This window comes from Paroedura picta, chromosome 4 (genome assembly GCF_049243985.1).
Source record: "Paroedura picta isolate Pp20150507F chromosome 4, Ppicta_v3.0, whole genome shotgun sequence".
NCBI classification, from domain to species: domain Eukaryota; kingdom Metazoa; phylum Chordata; class Lepidosauria; order Squamata; family Gekkonidae; genus Paroedura; species Paroedura picta.
This window is the reverse complement of record NC_135372.1, coordinates 34940953-34962356: the sequence shown is the minus strand read 5'-3', so window position 1 is coordinate 34962356 and position 21404 is coordinate 34940953. Positions and strand designations below refer to the sequence as shown.

At 45.3% G+C, this 21404-nt stretch overlaps 1 protein-coding gene across 6 annotated transcripts in view; it reads left to right on the top strand.

Annotated features, from left to right (window-relative positions):
* Positions 1-21404, top strand: part of LOC143835138 (flavin-containing monooxygenase 5-like) — a 69670-nt gene that overhangs the window by 31220 nt on the left and 17046 nt on the right. For all 6 annotated transcript variants that reach the window (XM_077332325.1, XM_077332327.1, XM_077332323.1 and 3 more), the window contains 3 exons: positions 1396-1556; positions 10037-10225; positions 13907-14069. In XM_077332325.1, coding sequence (XP_077188440.1) covers positions 1422-1556; positions 10037-10225; positions 13907-14069 — 487 coding nt within the window. In that variant the 5' untranslated portion in view covers positions 1396-1421. The remainder of the gene's footprint in view (positions 1-1395; positions 1557-10036; positions 10226-13906; positions 14070-21404) is intronic.

Genomic DNA, 21404 nt, shown 5'->3' with positions numbered 1-21404 from the left:
ACATGGTGAAATATAAATTCATCAATTTGAAATAAGTGTTGGGGGTTACCGAGGAAAGTGGTTACCCTGAAAACTGGGGGGGGGGGGAGGGAAATCAAGCAACCAGGATTCTCCCCCCTTATTTGGAACATCTACATAAGGGACATGAGCCTCTTGTGGCGCAGAGTGGTAAGGCAGCCGTCTGAAAGCTCTGCCCATGAGGATGGGAGTTCAATCCCAGCAGCCGGCTCAAGGTTGACTCAGCCTTCCATCCTTCCGAGGTCGGTAAAAAGTACCCAGCTTGCTGGGGGATAAACAGTAATGACTGGGGAAGGCACTGGCAAACCACCCCGTATTGAGTCTGCCAAGAAAACGCTAGAGGGCGTCACCCCAAGGGTCAGACATGACCTGGTGCTTGCACAGGGGATACCTTTACCTTTACCTTTTACACAAGGGACAAGAATCCTTGCTCCCTGCCCCCCTCCTCCTCCTTACCCGCTCGCATGTCTGCTGGTGGGGGCGGGGCCAGCCCAGCATGACATGACGCTGTGCCCTACTACACTTCCCGGGCTGTTCCTGCCCTCTGGAGAGCAGGGGCAGCCTCAGGAGGCTGGCAGGGGCAGGGCCAGCCCAGCATGACACAGTGTTTTCTATCGCTGTGCTGGCCCCACTCCTGCCAGTCTCCTGAGGCTGCCCCTGCTCTCTAGAGGGCAGGAGCAGCCTTGGAATTGGTGGTGACAATGCCAGATTAATAGCACGCCTCAGTGCTCTGGTGCTGCTGCTGCGGTCCATCTACTGGTGCAGTCCTTGGGGGCAGGACTACGACGTAGTCTTCTGTTGGAGGGAGAGCGCCAGTAGATGTTCCACATCAACAGTCTGGACCTTGTTCTGGCTCTCCTCATCTTCTAATAAAGAAGGAATTACTGGGCCTGTAGCCGTCCACGTCAGCTTTTTTCTTCTCCAGTACAATTGATTGGGGGAACATGAGCAGGAACCCAGCCACGAATTGTCACAGCCTCCGTACCAAAAGCATCTGAATATGGCTCAGTGAGATGAGAGAGCATCTCAGTGAGATGAGAGAGATGAGACTTAGCAACTCCTCCCCACCCTCCCTGCCGCTCTGATAGCAGGGGTGGGAATAATAAGTTCCGCCATGTTGGGATTGTTAAAGTCTTTTAATGGGTATTTTAATGGGGATAGGACTGCTGTGACCCGCCACGAGCCTACGGGGAGTGGCGGGATATAAATCCAAATAATAATAATAATAATAATAATAATAATAATAATAATAATAATAATAATCTGCTGGTCATGCTCTATCAAGCCAGGTCGAAATGTTTCAGGCATGACATGATTCTTTCAATGATCATCCTCGGTTTGTTGACAAAAAAACTCTTTATTAAAAAATCCTTCTAGACCAGCGCTGAAATTTCAGAAAGACCATGAGGAAGAAGAGAGTGGCCATTATAGGAGGCGGTGCCAGCGGGCTCTGCAGTATCAAATGCTGTTTGGACGAAGGCCTGGAGCCGGTGTGCTTTGAGAGCAGTGAAGATATTGGAGGACTATGGAGGTTCAAGGTACATCTTTCTTGGTCCATTCATCGTTCTAGTGGAAGATTTGGCCGGCATTGGCTCCACTACAGCTCTGTGTTGAGGGAAGGGAATTATTTATTTAATTTATCAAATTGATATCTTGCTCCTTCTCTCCTGAATGGGCCTTGGGATGGCTAGGCATATAAGACGATGATTGTTTCTCTTTTTTTTCCTGAATGGGGGGGGAGGGGAGGAGAAGGGGGAGGCATCTGCAACCTCACAGAGAAAAATAAATCCAAGAGGCAAATTTCTGCTCAGAGGTGTGGGCTTCTGGAGCGCAGTCATTTTAAAAACAGAGCCCAAAATGAGGGCAAAAATAAGTCTTAGGAGGGAAGTCTTGCAATTGAGAACCAGGCAGTCCTTGAACTGATGCCCTAGCCACTTAGGGACAGACTGCTTTGCTACATCAGTGTTGGAGGCAAGGGGCAGGAAGTTAATCCGGCAAAACGCAGAAGATCTACAGTTATACTGGGGGCTGTCAAAGCCGGTTCTTCAAATTTAGCGACTTATATCCGCTTCTGGATATCACGGGGGAAAGGTAGGGTCACCGCAGATCAGTCATGGCTGTTGCAGAGGAAAAATTTAAAGCACCCCAAATCAAAATGGAAATTGAATACAGTGCAGAGGGGAGGGGTTTATTCAGGCTGGGAGAGGATAAACAGGAAAGTGCAGACTCGACCCTGTTTGGCAAAAGCACATTGAAAGTGCATTATCCAACATGTGCAGAATGAGCCAAGGTGTAGCCAGAGTTTGTCACCTGGAACAACTAGAGCTGTCTCAGTTCTGAACCTTTGCCAGAAGTTGGATTGGAGGGGATCTCGGGCAGATGCCTTCCTGGAGATTTTCAGCCACAGCTCACCCAATCAGCTTTCCCAATAATGGAAGATTAGACAGGGTTCAGAAATTGGCTAGGTTCCTCTTATCTGATGACATTTTCAGGAGGGGGGACCAAAAGAAAGAACCTGGAAGAGTGAGAGATTTATAATGTCTCCCAAAGCTCCTCTTACCACTTCCCTGGAGGCTTTCACCCACCAGGAAGGGCACGGACCCAAGGAGCAGATAGTAGGCCACCCAGCCGTTAGGACCGTGTCGACATCTGCCTGGGAGAGTCGGTTGAAAGAATCCAAAACTGGATCCAATTGCTGACATAGGGCCTGCGACTCTGCTGACTCCCAATGTGGCAACCAAGTCTCAGCAAAAGGGCAAGGCTTTATCCAACAAGAACAATGCAAATGTGTCACAGCCAAATTCCCACCCGAGGAGTGATCAGTTGTGTAATAACTAAATAATTGCAGCTGTTACAATGAAGGCAAAAAAAAAATTAGAGCTTTGTTGCTTTCACTGCCACTTCATAGGCCTTCAATAGGCCTTCATAGGCCTATCACTGCTCGGTCAGAACAGCTTTATCAGTGCTGTGGCGAGCATAAGGTCACCCACCTGGTTGCATGTGTGGGGAGTACAGAATCAAACCCGGCTCGCCAGGTTAGAAGTCCACACTCCTAACCGCTACACCAAATCAGAAGGGGTCATCTGATAAACTAGAATCTCGGATGAGAAAGGCCACCTCTGTCTTCCTGTTGATGGAGGACTAAGTATCCTGGGGGAGTCAGCCAAGTCAGAGCCACCACTCCTTCCTCCTCCCCCTCCACCCAGCTCTCAGTCACACATTTATTAGCTTTCCTAAGAAATTCTTAAAGGGAGGCAGTTTTATTCGTCATTGATCGGATGTTGCATATCGTCAAGCTTGAAGAGGAGGCCAAAGAATTGGGTATGGACATCCACGTTCCTTGGGATGGGAAGGAGATTAGAAAGGACCAAGCATGGCAGCCACATTTCCCTGGGGGCCGGGATCAGCAAAAAGTTAGTATTTGCAGAGCACAGAGCTCTTTGGGCAAGGGATAGTCAACCTGTGGTCCTCCAGATGCCCATGGACTACAATTCCCATGAGCCCATGCCAGCAAATGCTCATGGGAATTGTAGTCCATGAACATCTGGAGGACCACAGGTTGACTACCCCTGCTTTGGGTGACATACTGGGCTCTACCTGGCACTTTCCCAGGTGATCTGGCAAGGCATTTCCAAGCACCCCCTCTCAAGCCTCACTTTTTACTCAGGGCATTAATGCTGATCATCAGTTGCTCATAGTCTGCAGGAGCTGTTTCCTTTGCTCAGACAGTTGCAGCTTCTGGATTTGTCCTGATGCTTTCCTGATGTTCTGACAAGGCAGTCCCTGAAGAGGACAATGGCTGGGATGCTGTGTTGTCAGGAGTGGATCATGGATTCTAACCCTTAAAGCAGCCCTTTTTGACCATTGAAAGACCCCTGAAACTTGCTTCAGGCTTCGAGAAACCCAGTATATGCCTGGGAAGCATAGTGGTGTACATGCTCACCCAGGGCCACTCCCTTCCCTACCCACCCCAGATCCATCATTGGGTCATATTGGGAGGGGTGGGTGGGTCAACATGGCCATACATGGTTATATCACCCGATAAATGTTTAGTTATTAAAATATATAAACATTTAATTGAGGCTTTGGTGCTGGAGAAGATTCTTGCGAGTCCCTTGGACTGCAAGGTGAACAAACTGGTCAGTCCTAGAGGAGATCAGCCCTGACTGCTCCTTAGTAGGCCAGATCCTGAAGATGAAACTCAAATACTTTGGCCACCTCATGAGAAGGAAGGACTCCCTGGAGAAGAGCCTAATGCTGGGAGCGATCGAGGGCAAAAGAAGAAAGGGACGACAGAGAATGAGGTGGATGGATGGAGTCACTGAAGCAGTCGGTGCAAACTTAAATGGACTCCGGGGAATGGTGGAGGACAGGAAGGCCTGGAGGATCATTGTCCATGGGGTCGCGATGGGTCAGACACGACTTCGCACCTAACAACAACAAACATTTAGTTAACTCCCACCTATTCAGGATACCCTTCCAGGGCCGTCAAGAAACCAAACCCCATGAGGAAAGGCTGAGGGACTTTGGAATGTTCAGCCTGGAGAAGAGCAGGTTGAGAGGGGACATGATTGCTGTCTATAAGTATTTGAAAGACTGTCAGAGGGGGGCAGGGAAAGGTTTTTGTTGGCAGCAGAGGATAGGACCCACAGTAATAGCTTTAAATTACACGTAGAACGATATCAGCTAGATATTGGGGGGGGGGGGATTCAGTCAGAGTAGTTCTGCAATGGAATCGACTGCCTCAGGAGGTGGTGAGCTCGCCCTCACTGGTTGTCTTCAAGCAGTGGCTGGACAGATACTTATCCTCGATGCTTTAGGCCAGTGGTTCTCAACCTTCCTAATGCCACGACCCTTTAATACAGTTCCTCATGTTGTGGTGATCCCCAACCATAAAACTATGCAAGTGTTCTTTCACAGAAATGAAACCGAAACTGACCAATGGCGTGAAGATCCATTGTTTATGATTGTATATAAATTGTTTTTCCCCCCAGAGGTTTCTCAGTTCAGTTCTGCCTCTTATCCCACCATGCCGATCTTGCTCTTTTCTGCTGCTCCAGACAGACAAATGTTCTATCTCGATCTACCCCGCAAGGTTGTTGTGTAGATGGCACCCCCCCCCGGCCAAGCTGCTTGCCTTGCTGCAAGCCCTGTGAAAGCGTTGTTTGACCCCCAAAGGGGTCCTGACCCCCAGGTTGAGAACCACTGCTTTAGGCTGTTCCTGCAATGAGCAGGGGGTTGAACTAGATGGCCTGTTTGGCCCCTTCCAACTCTATGATTCTGTGATCAGAACCTGGCTGAGAAAACCTGCCTTAAAGAGATCCCAGTATGTCATAGCTGTAGGACTCCTGCATCAAGGGATGTGGGTGGGTACAAATGTCATAGTAGCCGTTCGTTCCGCCTTCAGAAAGCTGAAACTGAGGCTTCCTTTACCCATAATCCATTAAGAATCTCTTTTGGCAGTCCCTTTAAGCCCAGTGAGCTTAATCCCAAATATAAGATTTCTGTTCACCTGCTGTTACGAAAGACCCGGAATCTTGCCATTTGGACCCTTTACCATCAAGGCTTCTTTGTCAAATCCTTTTGCAGCCAGCTAGGAATTAGGAAGAGGAGAGAGATGGGCACTACGAGGCAAAGCACAAGCATCTTAACTTTTTCAGCCTGCCTTCCTCACCAAGACTTGAGGAACGTTACACGGTAAAAGACGACGCAATCGTATAGCACGAGACAACCGACAAACAAAGCGATAGGCCTAGGGTGCAGAAAGTAGAAACGATGTAAAAAAAAAAAAAGTGTCAGAGAAAATATTTTATAAAGCAGGCAAAAGAAAAAAGAAAAAAAAAGAAAAGGAATTGCAAAAGTAGAAAGTTATGCAGAAAGAGCAAGACAATCCATACCATAAACAGTGGGAATAGACTGCAGTCCTATTCCTTTCATAAAAGCCTCCCTCCATGCTGGTATCATGATGCTACTGTCTTTACAGCAATGGCCTCCTTAATCATTCTGTTTTACACAGTTTGTGGAATGACGGGATTTTGGTTGGGCCCACTGGTGCATTGATGGCTGCATGAGTTCCATAATGCTCATTACACTTTGCAGGTTCTTTTTTTGAGAGCCAGTTTGGTGTAGCGGTTAGGAGTGCAGACTTCTAATCTGGCATGCCAGGTTCAAGACTTCTTCGGGGAGTAAAAAGCAGGACCACCCAGAACAGCTCCTTTTCTTCTTGATTTGATAACAGTCTGTTTACACAAAGGCCAAGGAAATAACTGCAGAGGATCCTAGGGCCGAGAGGTGTCAACTTGCGCCAGTGGGTACTGTTGGGTTGTGGAGTTTAGTATTAACAGCAAGAGGAACCTGTTGAAAAGCCACACTAGACCTTGGGGCTCTTCCACGCCAAACTCTTTGTTCTGTATTTCACCTGTTTCTCCTGGAGCAATTTCAGAAGCTGATTCCATAATGTCCCCTTCAAACTGGGCTTTCCCCTGCACAATAGAGCCAGCGAAAGATTGCTTTGCTCGTACATCAGGGCTTTCTTCACCTCAGTCTTCAGGGCACTGTCCCATTTTCTTCCTCGCTACCTGCGTTTGATATACTAAGAGGCTCTTCGCTTCCGTCATTCTCCTTTCCCCTCTGTAACTTTATAACTGCAGTCTTCTGCTGCCTCGGGGCACCTTCACTCCCCTCATCTGCCCCGGTCTTCTACAGCAAACAGAAATTCCTGATCACCCTTGGTAGTACAGCAGTGCCTACGCTACCAGTTGCTACACCCAGCAGGAGTTAAAAGATCCCATGGATTGGGATCTCTCCCATCCCCGCTCTCTTCTCCCCTGACACTTTCCTGCGGCCTTTTTTTGCCTGCAGGCAGATCCTTCCTCCTTTTTCCTTTTGTGGTTTACAGAGTTGATGGTGGTTTCCCCCTGATGGGCAGAAGCAGCTCTTCCCAGTGGCACCTGTAGCTCTTGGTATTGGCCTCCCAGTTCCTGGGGCTCCTCCGTGCTGTGCAGTTAATGAGCCTTCATGCTGTGATTGTTAAAGGGTCTTCAGACGTAGGCAGCTTGAGGACCGCAAGAATGAAAAAAGGGCGATACGCATGTGCATTGCTCCTAGAGCGTGCATGCTTAGACATCGGGGCATTATTGCTGGCATGTCCCACCGAGATTTGGGAAATGTTTTCAGCCAATACCCCCAGAAGAGCTCTATGCTCCACCACCTCTAACTGGCTGCGGATCCCTGGCCCTAAAGAGGCATGTCAGACCTCAACAATGGCCAGGGCATTTTTAGTCCTGGCCTCCACCAGGTGGAATGAGCTCCCCGAAGAGATCAGGGCCCGGCCTGAACTCCCACAATTCCGCACAGCCTGCAAAAAGTGATGGCCAAATAGCCAAATTAGGGTCTTTGCCCATCCCAAAGAATCACAAGGAGAGGAAACCTTTTTTATATTTTTACTGCAGAAAAAATATAGATATAGAGGAGATTCCCAAATCTGTGTGAAAAGCAATAGGTTACATGAGACTCTATAACATTCCATTGGAGGCGGGGAAAGCTAATGCCCTTTTGGGTCAAACCAATGACCTGGAGTCTCCACCCCCTTTCACATCCCACAAGAACACCCTGTTGTATCCATGCCAGCTCCCCAGAAAGGTCCCAAAAGGCAACTTTCGTTTCTTCCCAATTCTATGTTAACATCAACAATTACGGCTTCTTCCTCTGGCCTTGAGAATGTTCATATTGGCAATATTTCAAGACACAGCCAAGAACAAGCTGGGCCTTCTGATTACAAAACAGTTTTGTATGCAAAGTTTCTCTCTTTAGAACAAAAGATCTCACCCCCACTCCATCAAAAGGGAGCTCTTCCACCGGGCATTCGCTTGAGGCCGACTAACCCATAACATCTACAGGTCACCCCCATCTCAGACTGAGAGGTCGAACCTACCGAGGGAGTGTCAAAGCTATTGTTGTTGAAATGTTGTTCTAGTTGGTACGTTATTATTATTGTGATAATTATATTGTTCTATGTAAATGCTTTATGTAAACTGCCCAGAGCCGTAGGGAAGAGTGGTGTAAAAATCTAAATAAGTAAAATTTATTTATTTAAAGGGTGGTGCAAAAATCTCCATCTTTGGAAATTTTTAAACAGGGGCTAGATAGCCATCTGATGGAGAGGCTGATTCTGTGAAGGCAAAGGGGTGGCAGGTTACAGTGGGTGAGCGATAGGGATGTGAGTGTCCTGCATAGTGCAGGGGGTTGGACTAGATGACCCAGGAGGTCCCTTCCAACTCTATGATTCTATGATTCTAAATAAATAAAAAGTGAAGCTGTTGGTTGCTTCCAGAGTTCCGATCATCCTTGGGAAGGGTGCCTTGCTGTAACTAGTGCAGCACAAGTAACAGCTCTGTTGCTGCTCTGCGAAGGCCCTGCAAATCCTTAAACGGACTCTGGGACTACGAAAACTGCCGGTGGGAAGACACATTGCTGTGCAGCCTGGCTGCCAAATTTAAAAGGGGGCAGAGTTCAGAGCAATCGAGGGCAAAAGAAGAAGGGGACAACAGAGGATGAGGTGGCTGGATGGAGTCACCGAAGCAGTCGGTGCAAACTTAAATGGACTCCGGGGAGTGGTAGAGGACAGGAAGGCCTGGAGGATCATTGTCCATGGGGTCGCGATGGGTCGGACATGACTTCGCACCTAACAACAACAAGAGTTCAGAGTTGCCAACCGAGGGCAACAGGGGGCAGGAACATGGGTGAGGGCACGCTGAGTCAGCATGGCAGTGTGATGTCACTTCCAGGGAGGACCCATAAGTGACACTGCATCTCTCTCAGGGTGTTTCCACACAAGGACCAATGTTGCCAATTGGTTCCACAAAGCGGAAACGCTATTTTAGAAAGTGCAATCTCGGCGTTACGCATACCTGCATTTGTAGTGGAAAAGGAAGTGATTTTTTCTGTGCTTGGTCCCGCTCCTGGCCGTCAATCAAACGAACAGCCAATGGGCGATTGTTATCATGCTCCGGAAAAGCCCCTTTTCCTTTAAGAACAGGTTTAAAAAAAAACACGTTGCAACGAATATGCCTTGATTCTTCCTAACGTAGAGACCCATCTAGCTAGTGTGTGAGCTGGCGAGTCATCGTTACCATGTTCCCCTGAGTGAAAAAAAAATCCCCCCCCCTGCACGGGCGCAATTTTCGGCCGAAAATAAAGGGAACTTGCAAACGGGGCTGTGTTGTGCTTGGGGACTTAGGGGAGTTTTCAAGCACTTCTGTGGAGGGACTGTAGCCGGAGAAGCCTCGCTGGGTGAATCGAGCCTCGCTGGTACGTTGCTTTCCCCACTCTCCGAGGGGAAAAAAACTGGCGATCGCTTTGCCAGAAGTTCGGAGGAGAGAGCCAGGGGGAGGGACTTCATTGGAACCGCAACAATGGGAACTCATAGGTCTTTTTCCCTAGTGTTGCAGATTGTTCGCAAGAGTGTAGCGCTTTTCGGAGGGTGAATCCACTTTTCTCGATTTCCCTAGAAGCGCTACAACAAATTGCTTTTTGCGGAACTGTTGCAGGAGTGTTGCATATTGTGTGCGACGTCTTGCGGAACTGCAAATTAGTAGCGTTTACAATATGAAAGCCTTCTGCTACATTAAAGTCATGCGGAATGGACCTCAGAATTGCTGGAGACTGGAGACTTTTCGGAGGGTGAATCCACTTTTCCCGATTTCCCTAGAAGCGCTACAACAAATTGCTTTTTGCGGAACTGTTGCAGGAGTGTTGCATATTGTGTGCGACGTCTTGCGGAACTGCAAATTAGTAGCGTTTACAATATGAAAGCCTTCTGCTACATTAAAGTCATGCGGAATGGACCTCAGAATTGCTGGAGACTGCATTGGAAAACCATAGAGTTTCGGGTGATTTGTAGAGTGGCATAACCTCTGTTTGATTTTTTAAGTTAATTTTTTCCCTGCCAGCTAAAGGAGTAGCCGTGGGAAGCAGGGGTTGCTGGAAGGAGAAACCTTGAAAAAAATATCTTTTGCAGGAGACTCCTGAGGAAGACAGAGCCAGCATTTACAGATCTGTGATCATCAACACCTCCAAAGAGATGATGTGCTTCAGTGACTTCCCCATCCCAGAGGACTACCCCAACTACATGCCCAACGGCAAGATCATGGACTACTTCCGGCTGTATGCCAAGCATTTTGACCTTCTGAAGTACATCCGCTTCAGGGTAAGACGTTCTAGGAGGGGATGAAATAGGCCAGGGATAGCCCGATTGTGCCTCTCCAGGTGTCCGTGGAATACAATTCCCATGAACCCCTGCCAAGACTCCATGGACATTTGGAGAGCCACAGTCTGGCCACCCCTGACACAGACTATAGACAGCCCAACCCTAAGTCCCTGCTACAAGCATGTTGCTGTCCCTGGCATGACGTTAGTGCAGCTGGTTGGTATCCTGTGCCATCTGGGTAGAGGAAAGGCACCATGCACAGGCTGAGCTGAGAGTGTGCCAACAGCCCTGGAGTCAATAGCAACATTGCTGATCCCCACCAACGAAAGCGTGGCATGCCAACAATGTTCCCATGGCAGATGATGCCAAGCAATGCACGCTACTGTATCACTATGCCAGAACAGGACTGGTGCCCTCCCCTGCATGGAGGGCTGTAGCATGCCTGATCGGAGGCCTATGGCTACCCTATCCCTGTGAGGTCTGCAGATGAGGTTTCGATCTCCTGGGAGTGTACACGCCCCTTTGGCCGGCAGTCACACAGGGAAAGAGGCCTGACCAGTTCAGACCTGTTGACTTGCTCCTTCCATATATCACTTGGGAGAGGGAACCCCCTCGGCAAAGCCTGTGCTCTTCTCCAGATGACAGAACAGGTTGGGTGTGTACCTGCTAGGATAATACTTCCAGGAAGAGGCTTTTTCGAGAGCAGCAAGGGAAGTCACTTGCACAGTGGCAGAAGAGTCTCCAGTCTACCACATAGCTTACTGCTATGTAAAATGAGGGCGTGTTCATTCCATCAGAGGTGAAGACAGGGCAGGCTTCAGCTCTTGGCAAAAAAACAATGCCAACAGCAGCAAAACAGGAGGAGGAGGAGGAGGAGGAGGCGGTAGGTGGACTGAAACTTCCATGGCATGCATAGCAGAGTGTTCTTCTAACACCAGGCCAACTGGGGCATAGTCTGCAATTACTTTCTTTATTCCATTGTCAATCCTGTTGAATTCAGATCGCTTTGAACTCGGGTCTTCCTCTCCTCCCCCCTCCCCATTGAAACAGGAGAGGCTTCTGCAGGTGGTTAGGGTAGTTCAGAAGGGGGGGGGAGCCAAGCCTCTTTCTTTTCTTGAAGGGTGGGGGGAGAGAAGCCAGGCAGGGAGCCTCTTTCTTTTCTTGAAGGGGTGGGGGAGAAGATCGAAGAAGGCAGAGGAGGGAGGAAAAATCCAGGACCGACAGAAGTTGAGAGAAATTAGGGGCTTCTCCTTTAAGGCAGGCTTGTCACATTACCAGGTGTGGCCTATCAGAGGTTCTCTACCATGGAGCTTTCTTTCCCAATCCGGATCTGAACAATATTGAGCGTTAAAAGCACTCTAACGCAATATTGAGCGTTAAAAGATATCGCACAATAAAGGTAGGGTCACTCTGGATCAATCCTTCTTGCTGCAGAAGGAAAATTTAAATCGCCCAAAATCCAAACGGAAATCGCAGGGACTGAATCGATCTGGGGTTGGAATAATAGCTCTGTGCGGTTTACACCTGGGTAAGAAAAGAAAACCTTATGGGGAATTTGGAATTTCCCTTTGACCTAGGTGCTAAAACCAGGAGTATAAACCAGGGCAGGAAAGAAAGGAGAAAGGGATGCAATGATGTGAGGTTCTTGGTTCAATTTCTGCTTGCAGCTAGGGACCACACATGCCTAGAAGGGATTCTTGGCACAGCTGAGATCTTCCACCATCAGATCCAATCACTGGAAATGGGCCACTCATGCCGAGGACGTCCTCAAGGACAAATCAGGCAATACGTGTGATACGAGTAGTAGAGGTGGGCACAAAACCTAAAAATTCCAGTTCGGAATGGCCCAAATTTCCCCAAACCAAATTGGCTAGTTCTGATCCCCTTTCTCCTGGCCAGGGGGAGGGAGGGGGGAGAATTCGTCCATTTCACTTCCCTCAGCTTAGAAGCGTTGGGGGGGGGGCAGAACAGAGGGGGTTAAATGGCTGGGAGCCATTTAATCTTAACAGTTGACAGGTCAATTTTACTCAGACGTTATGGTGCATGGAAGGGGAGTTTTGTCTTCCCTCCTGTGCCATCTTCAAGAGCTGAAATGGCCACGGGAGGAAGGGGTCTGTTTACTCCACTGTGGGGCTCCACGTGCACTGACTGCAGCAGGTGGATCCCCACAGCGTTGCAACACCACCACCCCCCACTCTGTGCCAAGGTTGAATAAGATGGGGGGGGGGGCAGTTGTTTATCTTCACTGCTTTCACTGGGATAATTTTACATGGCCTTTGGGGGTAGGGACCTGCATTGATAGGGCTTAGAATTCTACATCCCACTACTCCCCCTGGCTATTCTTGCCTCTCCCAGAACTAGAGATGCCAGTTTCCAGGTGACACTGGAAAAGGAAAAAAAAGCCTGAAACACAATGCTGCACCATTATAATTTCTTCCTGGCCTATAATGCGAATTAACAGGTAGAAGGCTTTCCAGGGCGTTCCTTGGTTAGATAAATGCTTCCAGAAAACAATTTCTTCCGTGACCAGTATTCCTTTTATAATTGCTCTCAAAATGAACTATGACATCTATAAGCTAATGCCACACAAAAGACCAAATAGCATACTTGAATAATCAGCAACTCTTTCACCGCAAAAGTGAAGCATGTTCAGTTTAAAATTACAACAATTCAACTAATTATATACAAAAGGGTAACCTTTAAAGTTTGACAATCTTTTTTATTTTTCAACAATTTCAAGGATTTAGACGTTAGTGCAAATACCAATGGATTTATCCGGGTGATCGGAAAAACTTCTGATCTTTGAAAAATTGTTTTGTATTCTGCACTAAAAACAGCTTTTAAAACTTTCCAGGAGTTTCAAAACTTTCTTCTCTGAAATCAAAGTACATGAAGCAAGCAGTGTGGTTCTGTAATCCATGCAGATAAAGATTTTCCAGGCTACCTAATACAGATTATTTTTTGTCTACTATTCATGAATGCCTTTTTGTTGTGACATTCTTCCTTTGACACATGAATCAGAAGAAAAACACTTGGGACCAGAATAAAAATGGCCACAACGACAATGAGAGCCTTTAGATTTAATAAAGTGCCTAGAATATGAATTTTATTTTAATCAAGTCATTTATATTTCAGTTCAAGGCAGGATATATTATATTCTTCTAAAGAACTGATATAACCCCACCATGTCTCAAATTGATACTCTATAACGTTTAAGATTCTTACTAGGGACAGGATCTAATCTAATAGTTCCATTTTGCTTACTGAAATGTTGTCTTCTTACAAAGCAACCCTGACAGCAGAGAATTACTGGGTTCTATCCACTGACTTCATTCTCAAGTACAGAGCAGAAAATTTTGAAATTTTATTTCATAGTAATAAAGCTGCTTTATACTAAAAAACAAAACAAAATGAACTATGGTCCTAACACAAATTATTCTGTCCATTAGGGCTGTAGTTCCTTTTGAGAACAATTATAAAAGGAATATTCATCACCGAAGAACTGGTTTTCTGAAAGCGTTTATAGAAACGGAAAACGCTCTGGCAAGTCTCCTGACTGCTTATTAACATTAAAGGACAGGAAGAAATTCTAATGGTTTTTCTAAGATCAGGCACAAATACTTATTCTTCTGAGTGGTCTCTCTCTCTCTCTCTCTCTCATCCCTTCCTGTCTGGTTCCAGACTAAAGTCTGCAGTGCAACAAGGCGCCCGGATTTTGCTAGCACCGGCCAATGGGATGTTGTCGTAGAGACTGATGGGAAACAGGAGTCATCGATTTTTGATGCAATCTTGGTTTGCACTGGCCACCACACCACTGCACACATGCCGCTAGACACTTTTCCAGGTACGGTATAGACTCAACAAGGAAGTGAATCTCCCCAGCTCTGTCGCAGAGAGTTTGGTTGCAAGCATCAGAATCTAGAAGCCCAATATGGCTACTGGAATTAATGTAGTGCCCTTACTATTCTGGTGTAATGTCTTGACTATGGGTGTGCAAATTTCCCCCCTGGGTGTGTTGTAGCCCAAAACATTTCAGTATTTCTGGGGGGGGGGGGGGAAGCTGGATCTGGATACCAGTAGAGTATTCAGATCTAGGATTTTTTAGAAATCCTGATTTTTTTTCTGGTCCAACAGACTGAATTGAAAAATGCTGAGGGAAGAAAAAGCAGCATCCAAGCTGCTAAAAAGAGATTTCTGGCTCCCTTTAAACAAGCAAGCATCCAATCTTGCTTGGTCTCCCAGGCCCAAGGTGGCATATTGAGGTTAAGAGCAGCAGCTTCTAATCTGGCAAGATGGGATTGATTTCCCATTTCTCTGCATGCAGCCAGCTGGGTGACTTTGGCTCATTACAGTCCTGATAGTGCTGTTCTCACAGAGCAGTCCTGTCATGGCTTTCCCAGCCCCACCTTTCTCACAGGGTGTCTGTTGTGGGGAGAGGAAGAGAAGATGATTGTAAGGCACTTTGAGACTCCTTTCGGCAGTGAAAACTAGGATATAAACACCAACTCTTCGTCTTCTATTACCCAGTAATCTCCTGAAGCATGTGCTGAATCCTTGTCCAAGATAGATCCGATCCCAAGTTTATTTGATTGATTGATTTGGATTTTTATCATTGTTACCTGCATCCTCTTGTTCCCATGTTGTCCAAGACTTGTGCCCACTGGTGCATCCCTTCTTGCACGGAGGACAACACTGGACTTTATCCTCAACAGAATCACGGGATGAGATGGAATCCATGGTGGAAGGTGGCATCTTGGCTCTGCTCTTTTGTGCAGGCGCTGACAGCACCACCGACATTGACTGCAATCCCATTTGATCAAATGATCTGAAAGGGGCTCAAAAGCCTGGGGCGTTATCTGCATCAGCTGTTTGGTGGGGTCTTTCTTAATCAGCCACATCGAATCAGCCGAACCAAGCCCAAATCGATTTGAGCTTCTCTGTTTCTGCTAGTTTAAACTGAAGGGATGTGTGATTTAGCTTGGGGATCCCCGAAAAGTACCTGAATCCGCATTGATCTGAGTATTTTTGAGCTTCATCGAGCTGAATCGCCCATCCCTAGCGGTAGCCTGATATTTTTTACAGGATGGACACAGAAACTCCATTTCCTTAGCTTTGCTGGTGGAAGCTTTGCAGGCATCTCGCCAGATGAATATCACAAACTTCAAGTCTAATTAGCAAGTAGAGGAGCAAATATGCCTTCAGCTGTGTGACACTCATTTTAAAATTGCCTGCTGGAAAATCACAGCTTAGCTAAGGCTGCCCTAATTACAGTAAATGTAAATTGAGCATAAATAAACCAGATGAGGCTCGTAATGAAATGTTAATGTAAAATTATAAACTTGCAACAAAACGTGCCATGTAGTAGGAGTACACTTGACCCTATTAGATGTAAGATTAGCAATAGTCAAGGGCAGGCCGCAGGTGGGTTGATAATGACAGAATCAACATTCAAGCCAGACTACATACCAGCACTACAACATATTGCCCAATACAACCCAAAGAGCCCTAATTTATGAACTCAGCTTTTCCTACCCACAAATATAGTTCTAGTAATTATTTTTAATTAAGCAAGTTATATATAAAACTGTATTCTAAAGCTCACTAGGAAAAAGGGAGGACTCAACTGGAGAAATGGAGAATGCAGCCATGTGGCTGTGTACAAACAGCCTGGCGTGGAAGTAAGCCATTCCCCCAGGAAGCAGCCTCTAGTCTCCCTAGAAGCAGCAAACCAGGAGGTCTCTGGTTTGTCTCCCAATTACTTATGCTCTAGCAACAACGATCAGTCCAGCCAACTGAAAAATGCTTGTGCTAGCCTGCAAGAAATCAGATGCCTCACTTGAGCACAGAAGAGCAATGGAGCTGAGCCAAGAGAATTGCAGAGGACTCAGGCCAGTGAGCCAGTCCTTAAAGTTTGGAGAGGAGCCTAGCCATTTCAGGAAGTTGGGAGAGTAGCTTAACCAAGCACAGCTGATGGTCTGAAGGTTTAGCTGATCCAAGAAAAAACATGCTGCTGGATCCACCGGCCAGATAATTCATTTCATGTCCCACATATTCTCATCCATTATCAGTGCAAATTGATAGTGGCTTTCTTTGAAATCTGTTACTGATTATTGCCACATATAGTTTAAAGTTTTCCAACACTTGACATTTCACTTTAATTAGGTAGGTGACAGTCAGTCAGTCAGTCAGTCAGTCAGTAAGTAACCTTTTATTGGCATAAAATGTATAAGACATATAAAAATAGGGTTTAAAAATTTCAACAAAATAATAAAATGGGGTTACATGACCAAACAGATCTTAAAATGATTAAATAAACTATAAGAGATAAAATACAAGGTAGGCAGCATATTATAAAAGCATCTTAGTTAAAACTCTGGCAACCAAAATGGTTATCTCTGGGTCTTTGTCAGAGAGCAGAAATTGCAAGGTCATAGATTTACTTACAGAAGGCTTGTTTCCCAGCAAAGCAACAAAGCTGTCATCCCGACACTGCTCATATAAGGGGCAATCTAACAAAATGTGTGAGACAGAGTCAGGGCAACCAGAACCACACGGACAGAGTCTCGCATGGTATGGGATATGGTGGAATCTTCCCTCTAAGACCTTTGAGGGGAAAGCCAGGAGAAAAGCTCTTCTCATTCGTGCCAGGAGAAAAGCTCTTCTCAGGGGTGGGACATCAAGGAGATGCAAATATGTAGGCATAATATTTCTCTGCATAATGATGCCAAAGAATGCTGGTGAGCAGACTCGAGACTGGGTAGGTATGAGTTCCTGCTGCTCATGGTCTAAAATTCTCTGTTTAATAATCCGGAAGATACATTTTTCTTCCAGAGGTAGTAGGGAGTTCAGATCGATGCCAATGGAGACTAATTTTTGTTCAATAGCCTGGAACCATTGAAATTTAAGAGGGTCACTTTTTAGACAAGTTAAAAGGCTGCCAGTTTCTATTCTAAAAAACAGTCTGACCCAAAATTTAAAAGTAGCTATCCAGGCCCTTGTCTCTACCCTAATTTGGCCAAATTCTGCGCAAATGGCATGGTAGGAGACACAGTTGGGAACTCCTGCAATTTGCCTATAGAAAGCAGATTGAACACCCTCAATAGATTTATTAAAGGCAGGAACCCATAAGGGGCATCCAAACAGGAGCTGGGACATTACTTTGGCATTAAAAATTTTAATTGCTGCAGGGATAAATTGGTTACCTTTCGCAGAGAAAAAGAACTGTTTTATCAAAGAAGATGAGGATTTGGCCAGATTGATAGCTCGTTGGCAGTGGGAGCTCCATTTCTGGTTATACTGGAAGGTAACATCTAGATACTTAAATGTTTTGACTTGTTCTATTGAAGTGCCTCCAATAGACCAAGTCATTGCATGCCAGTTCTTAGAGAAAACCAAAACTTTTGTTTTACCATAGTTAATTACTAACTTATTATCTTGGCAATATTGGTAAAAGGTGGATAAGTATCGTTGTAAGCCAACCCTTGTATATGAGAGTATTGTAGTATCGTCGGCATATAACAACAAAGGAATATGCTGGGAACCAAGTTTTGGGGGATGACCATTAATTGGTTCCAGTTTTAACGCTAAATCATTAATGAATAAATTAAACAACAAGGGGGCCAGAATACAGCCTTGCTTAACTCCAATGGTCATTGAAATCTTAGAGGTTAAGTCTCCCTTTGAAGAATACCGGACTTGGCAGGAGGTGGACACATAAAGTTTTTGGATGAGAAACACAAGTCTCGGTTCCATACCCATTGATCGCAATTTATTCCAGAGCATATCCCTATCTATCTTATCAAAGGCACTTTTAAGATCTATAAAAGCTGTGTATAGCCTCTTACCATTTTGGGACGTATATTTCTCGGCCAGGCATGAGAGTGTTAAACAATGATCTATAGTAGAGTTACCCTGCAAGAAACCAATCTGTTCAGGACCTATAATTCTTTGAGAGCGAGCCCAATCAGTTAGGTGCCGTTCGAGATGTTTTGCATAAATCTTACCTATAATTGATAATAAACTAATAGGTCTAAAATTATTGGGGTCATTATGGTCACCCTTTTTAAACATGGGAATAATGATTGAATTCAACCAAGAACTTGGGACAATCCCATGTAAGTCAATTAAGGTAAATAAGTTGGCCAAGGGAGGAGCCCACCATTTAGGGTTGTTTTTTAGAAGTTCAGCTGAAAGGGCATCCTGGCCTGGGGCTTTGCCTATCTTAAGGCTCAGAATTAGTTCCTCTACTTCGTCAGGCAAAACTGGGGACCATCTAGGGACATTAGTTGGGATGGAGTCATTCAGCAGATTTTCTGAGGCTGCTGGGACATTAAATAGAGCAGAAAAATGATCAACCCAAACTTGGGGGGCAATAATAAGTTCTAAATTATCAGTCTTCCCCCTCAAGGGTCCTCTTACAGCTGACCAGAATGCTTTGGAATTTTTGGATTTAACAATGTCAAATAGGCGGGCCCAATTATCGTGAGAGTAAAGCCGTTTTTTCTCTCGGATAAGACAATTATATTGTTTTTTTTGTTCAAAGTAACTGTGGATAATAGTTTGATCCTCTGACGATTGGGCCTGTCTAAATAGCTCTCTCAGGTTTTTTTTTGAGATATGACATTCTTGGTCAAACCAGGAGGAATTGCTGCCTTTGTTACAGACTGGTTGTGCTTTAAGGCCGCAGAGGTCAACTATCTGAGAATACAGCTCTACAGCAGTCATAGGTGAGCTTGAGTTAATTAAAGTCTCCCGAAGTTCTATCATTCTTTCAGATTCCAAAAGAGATGTGATCTCTTTCTCCATCTTAGCGGACCATCTAATCCGTTTCAAACAAGATTCAGTGGGAACTGCTGGTAGAGATACACTGGGACTGCAAACATCTATCCCAGTATGATCCCAGTTTAGAGTCAGTGGAAGGTGGTCACTCTCAGTACGTGACTCTATGGAGAAAGAAGAAATATTTTGGAAGCAGTTAAAAGTGCATAAGACGTAATCAATCACACTCTGTCCTTGAGGGGACGCGAATGTGAAATCTGCAGATGTGGGAAACTTGCTTTGACCATTTAATATCAGAAAATTGTGCTCTATACAGAATTCAGTTAATTTGATCCCTGCCTCGTTAACGACACTGTCCTTTGAGTTCCTCAAAGGCCAAATGGAGGGTAGTAAGTCCTCATCATCTTCCCCAAACCCCAACCTTGCAAAGATATCATTATTATTAGTGCCAATTCGAGCATTAAAATCTCCTAAAATAATGAATTGTGCTGAGGAGTGGTCCTTATATATTGAAAATATAAAATTAGAAAATTTGGCCCAGTTTTGGTTGAGAGTCAAATAATTCTGGGCAGGAGGGAGGTAAACATTAATTATTATTAGTGAGGGATTATTCCAGTGCAATAGGATGGCCATAGCTAAATTTTGGCAGCAGCCTAAAATAGGTTAGCGACAGAGTCAATATTCAGCAAGGTGGAAATGCCCGCTTTGAAACGTCCCTTGGGCTCATTTTTATAGGCTGGTAAGTTAAATGATGTAAATCCTTTGAGATGAATTTTTTCTTGAAACCAAGTTTCCTGGAGGAGAATACAATCAAAGGAGGTTAAGAATTCCGCAAAATCAGAGTCTCCGGATTTGTTTTTCCATCCAGCGATGTTCCAGGATGCTATCCGAAGTCTAGGATGGGAATGGTCTCCAAATAGTCAATCATTTCTTGCCGCTGGTTCTTCAGGTTGCGTCCACTGGGGAGAAGGATCAGAGTTGGTCTGAGTGGGCTCCTCCCCTTCTGGGGTCTTATGATCTTCCTGGAGAGATTTTGCTTGTGGAGATTTTCCTTTCACGTTTGCATTAGTCTTTGGCGTATTATGGGATGAGGTGGAAGGTGAAGAATCTAACAACAGCTTCTTTTCTTCAATCATCTTATAAAGTTCCCTGGATGCAACGTGTGGTGTTTTATTTGCTAATTCTGAAAATTCCTGGGCCAGAGATTTAGTATTGGATTGGTTGTTTTGTCTTTGGCTCAGCAAAGTACTAAGAATTATTCGTGAGTCCAACTCAAAATCTTCTCTGTGATCTGTTGGCTGTGATGAGGCCATGGGTCTTTCTATTCTCTTTCCTTGAGGATTTGCTTCAAGTTCATCTCTTGACCCCCTCGGTTTATTTTTTTCTTCCATTTCCGGGCCTTTAAATGGGTCTGGTTTCCTCACACTCACCTCCATTGCTGAACAGAAGGTGGATTCTAAAGCTGGCATTGAGTCAGGAGTTACTGGTCTCCCTTCACTTGTGTTTAGGGAGAGATCTAAGTCTATTTGGCTTTCTTTGTGGCTGCTATTCTTTGCTCTTAAAGTCTGAATAGTCTGGACAGGTGATAGGCTTAAATTCCTTGAACTTTTACTTAGATTTATTGTTGTACTCTGTTGATTTGTCAGCTTTGACTTCTTTAGATTTCCTTTTTGTAGGGAGGTTATTACTCCTTTCCTCCTACATATGTTGCTATTTGGTAGCTTTTTAGAAGTAGATAGTTCCTTCTCTCCTGTCTTCAGTGCTGCAGGCCTTGTGTTCATGCCTCTTAGTTGTTTTTGAGGATCCTTCAGCTTACACAATGGGGGGCATTCACTGTCTGCAAAGACCCTTGTAGGAGTGATTTGGAAGTTCTTTAGATGCCCTCGCCTTCTCAAGAGTAGAGAGGGGAAGTTATTAGATGTAAAAGTGATGATTAGCCTCTTGAGGAAGTCATTACTTGGAAGCCAATGAATGTTTACAATCTCCTGTTTAACACGATTGTTGTTCAAAAGTTGGATAAGGGAGCGTTCTACAGTTGCTCTGCTGTCCCATCTGCCAGCGTTTACTCTTAATTTGCCAATGAGCAGGGCCACCTTTCTTAGTTGAAGGCTGCGAGTATTTTTGTTGTTCTGCTTGCCAAGTATAGCAGGAGAATGCTTCAGCTCAGAGATACATTTTCCCAGGTGAGTTTCCTTTTTAGTAGTTTTTGATGTTTTATTAAGCATTACTGAGCAATTACTGTCCCGAGTGGATAGTCTTGCTTTTGACTCTCCTGGGGAGTGAATCAGCATTTTTTCAGTGAGAGAGGTCAGAATTGTTTTAACCTTCTCAAGATTTATATTTATCAGATCCAATTTTATATACAAGTTTACCAACGTCTCTGAGACTAAGGTAGTTTGTT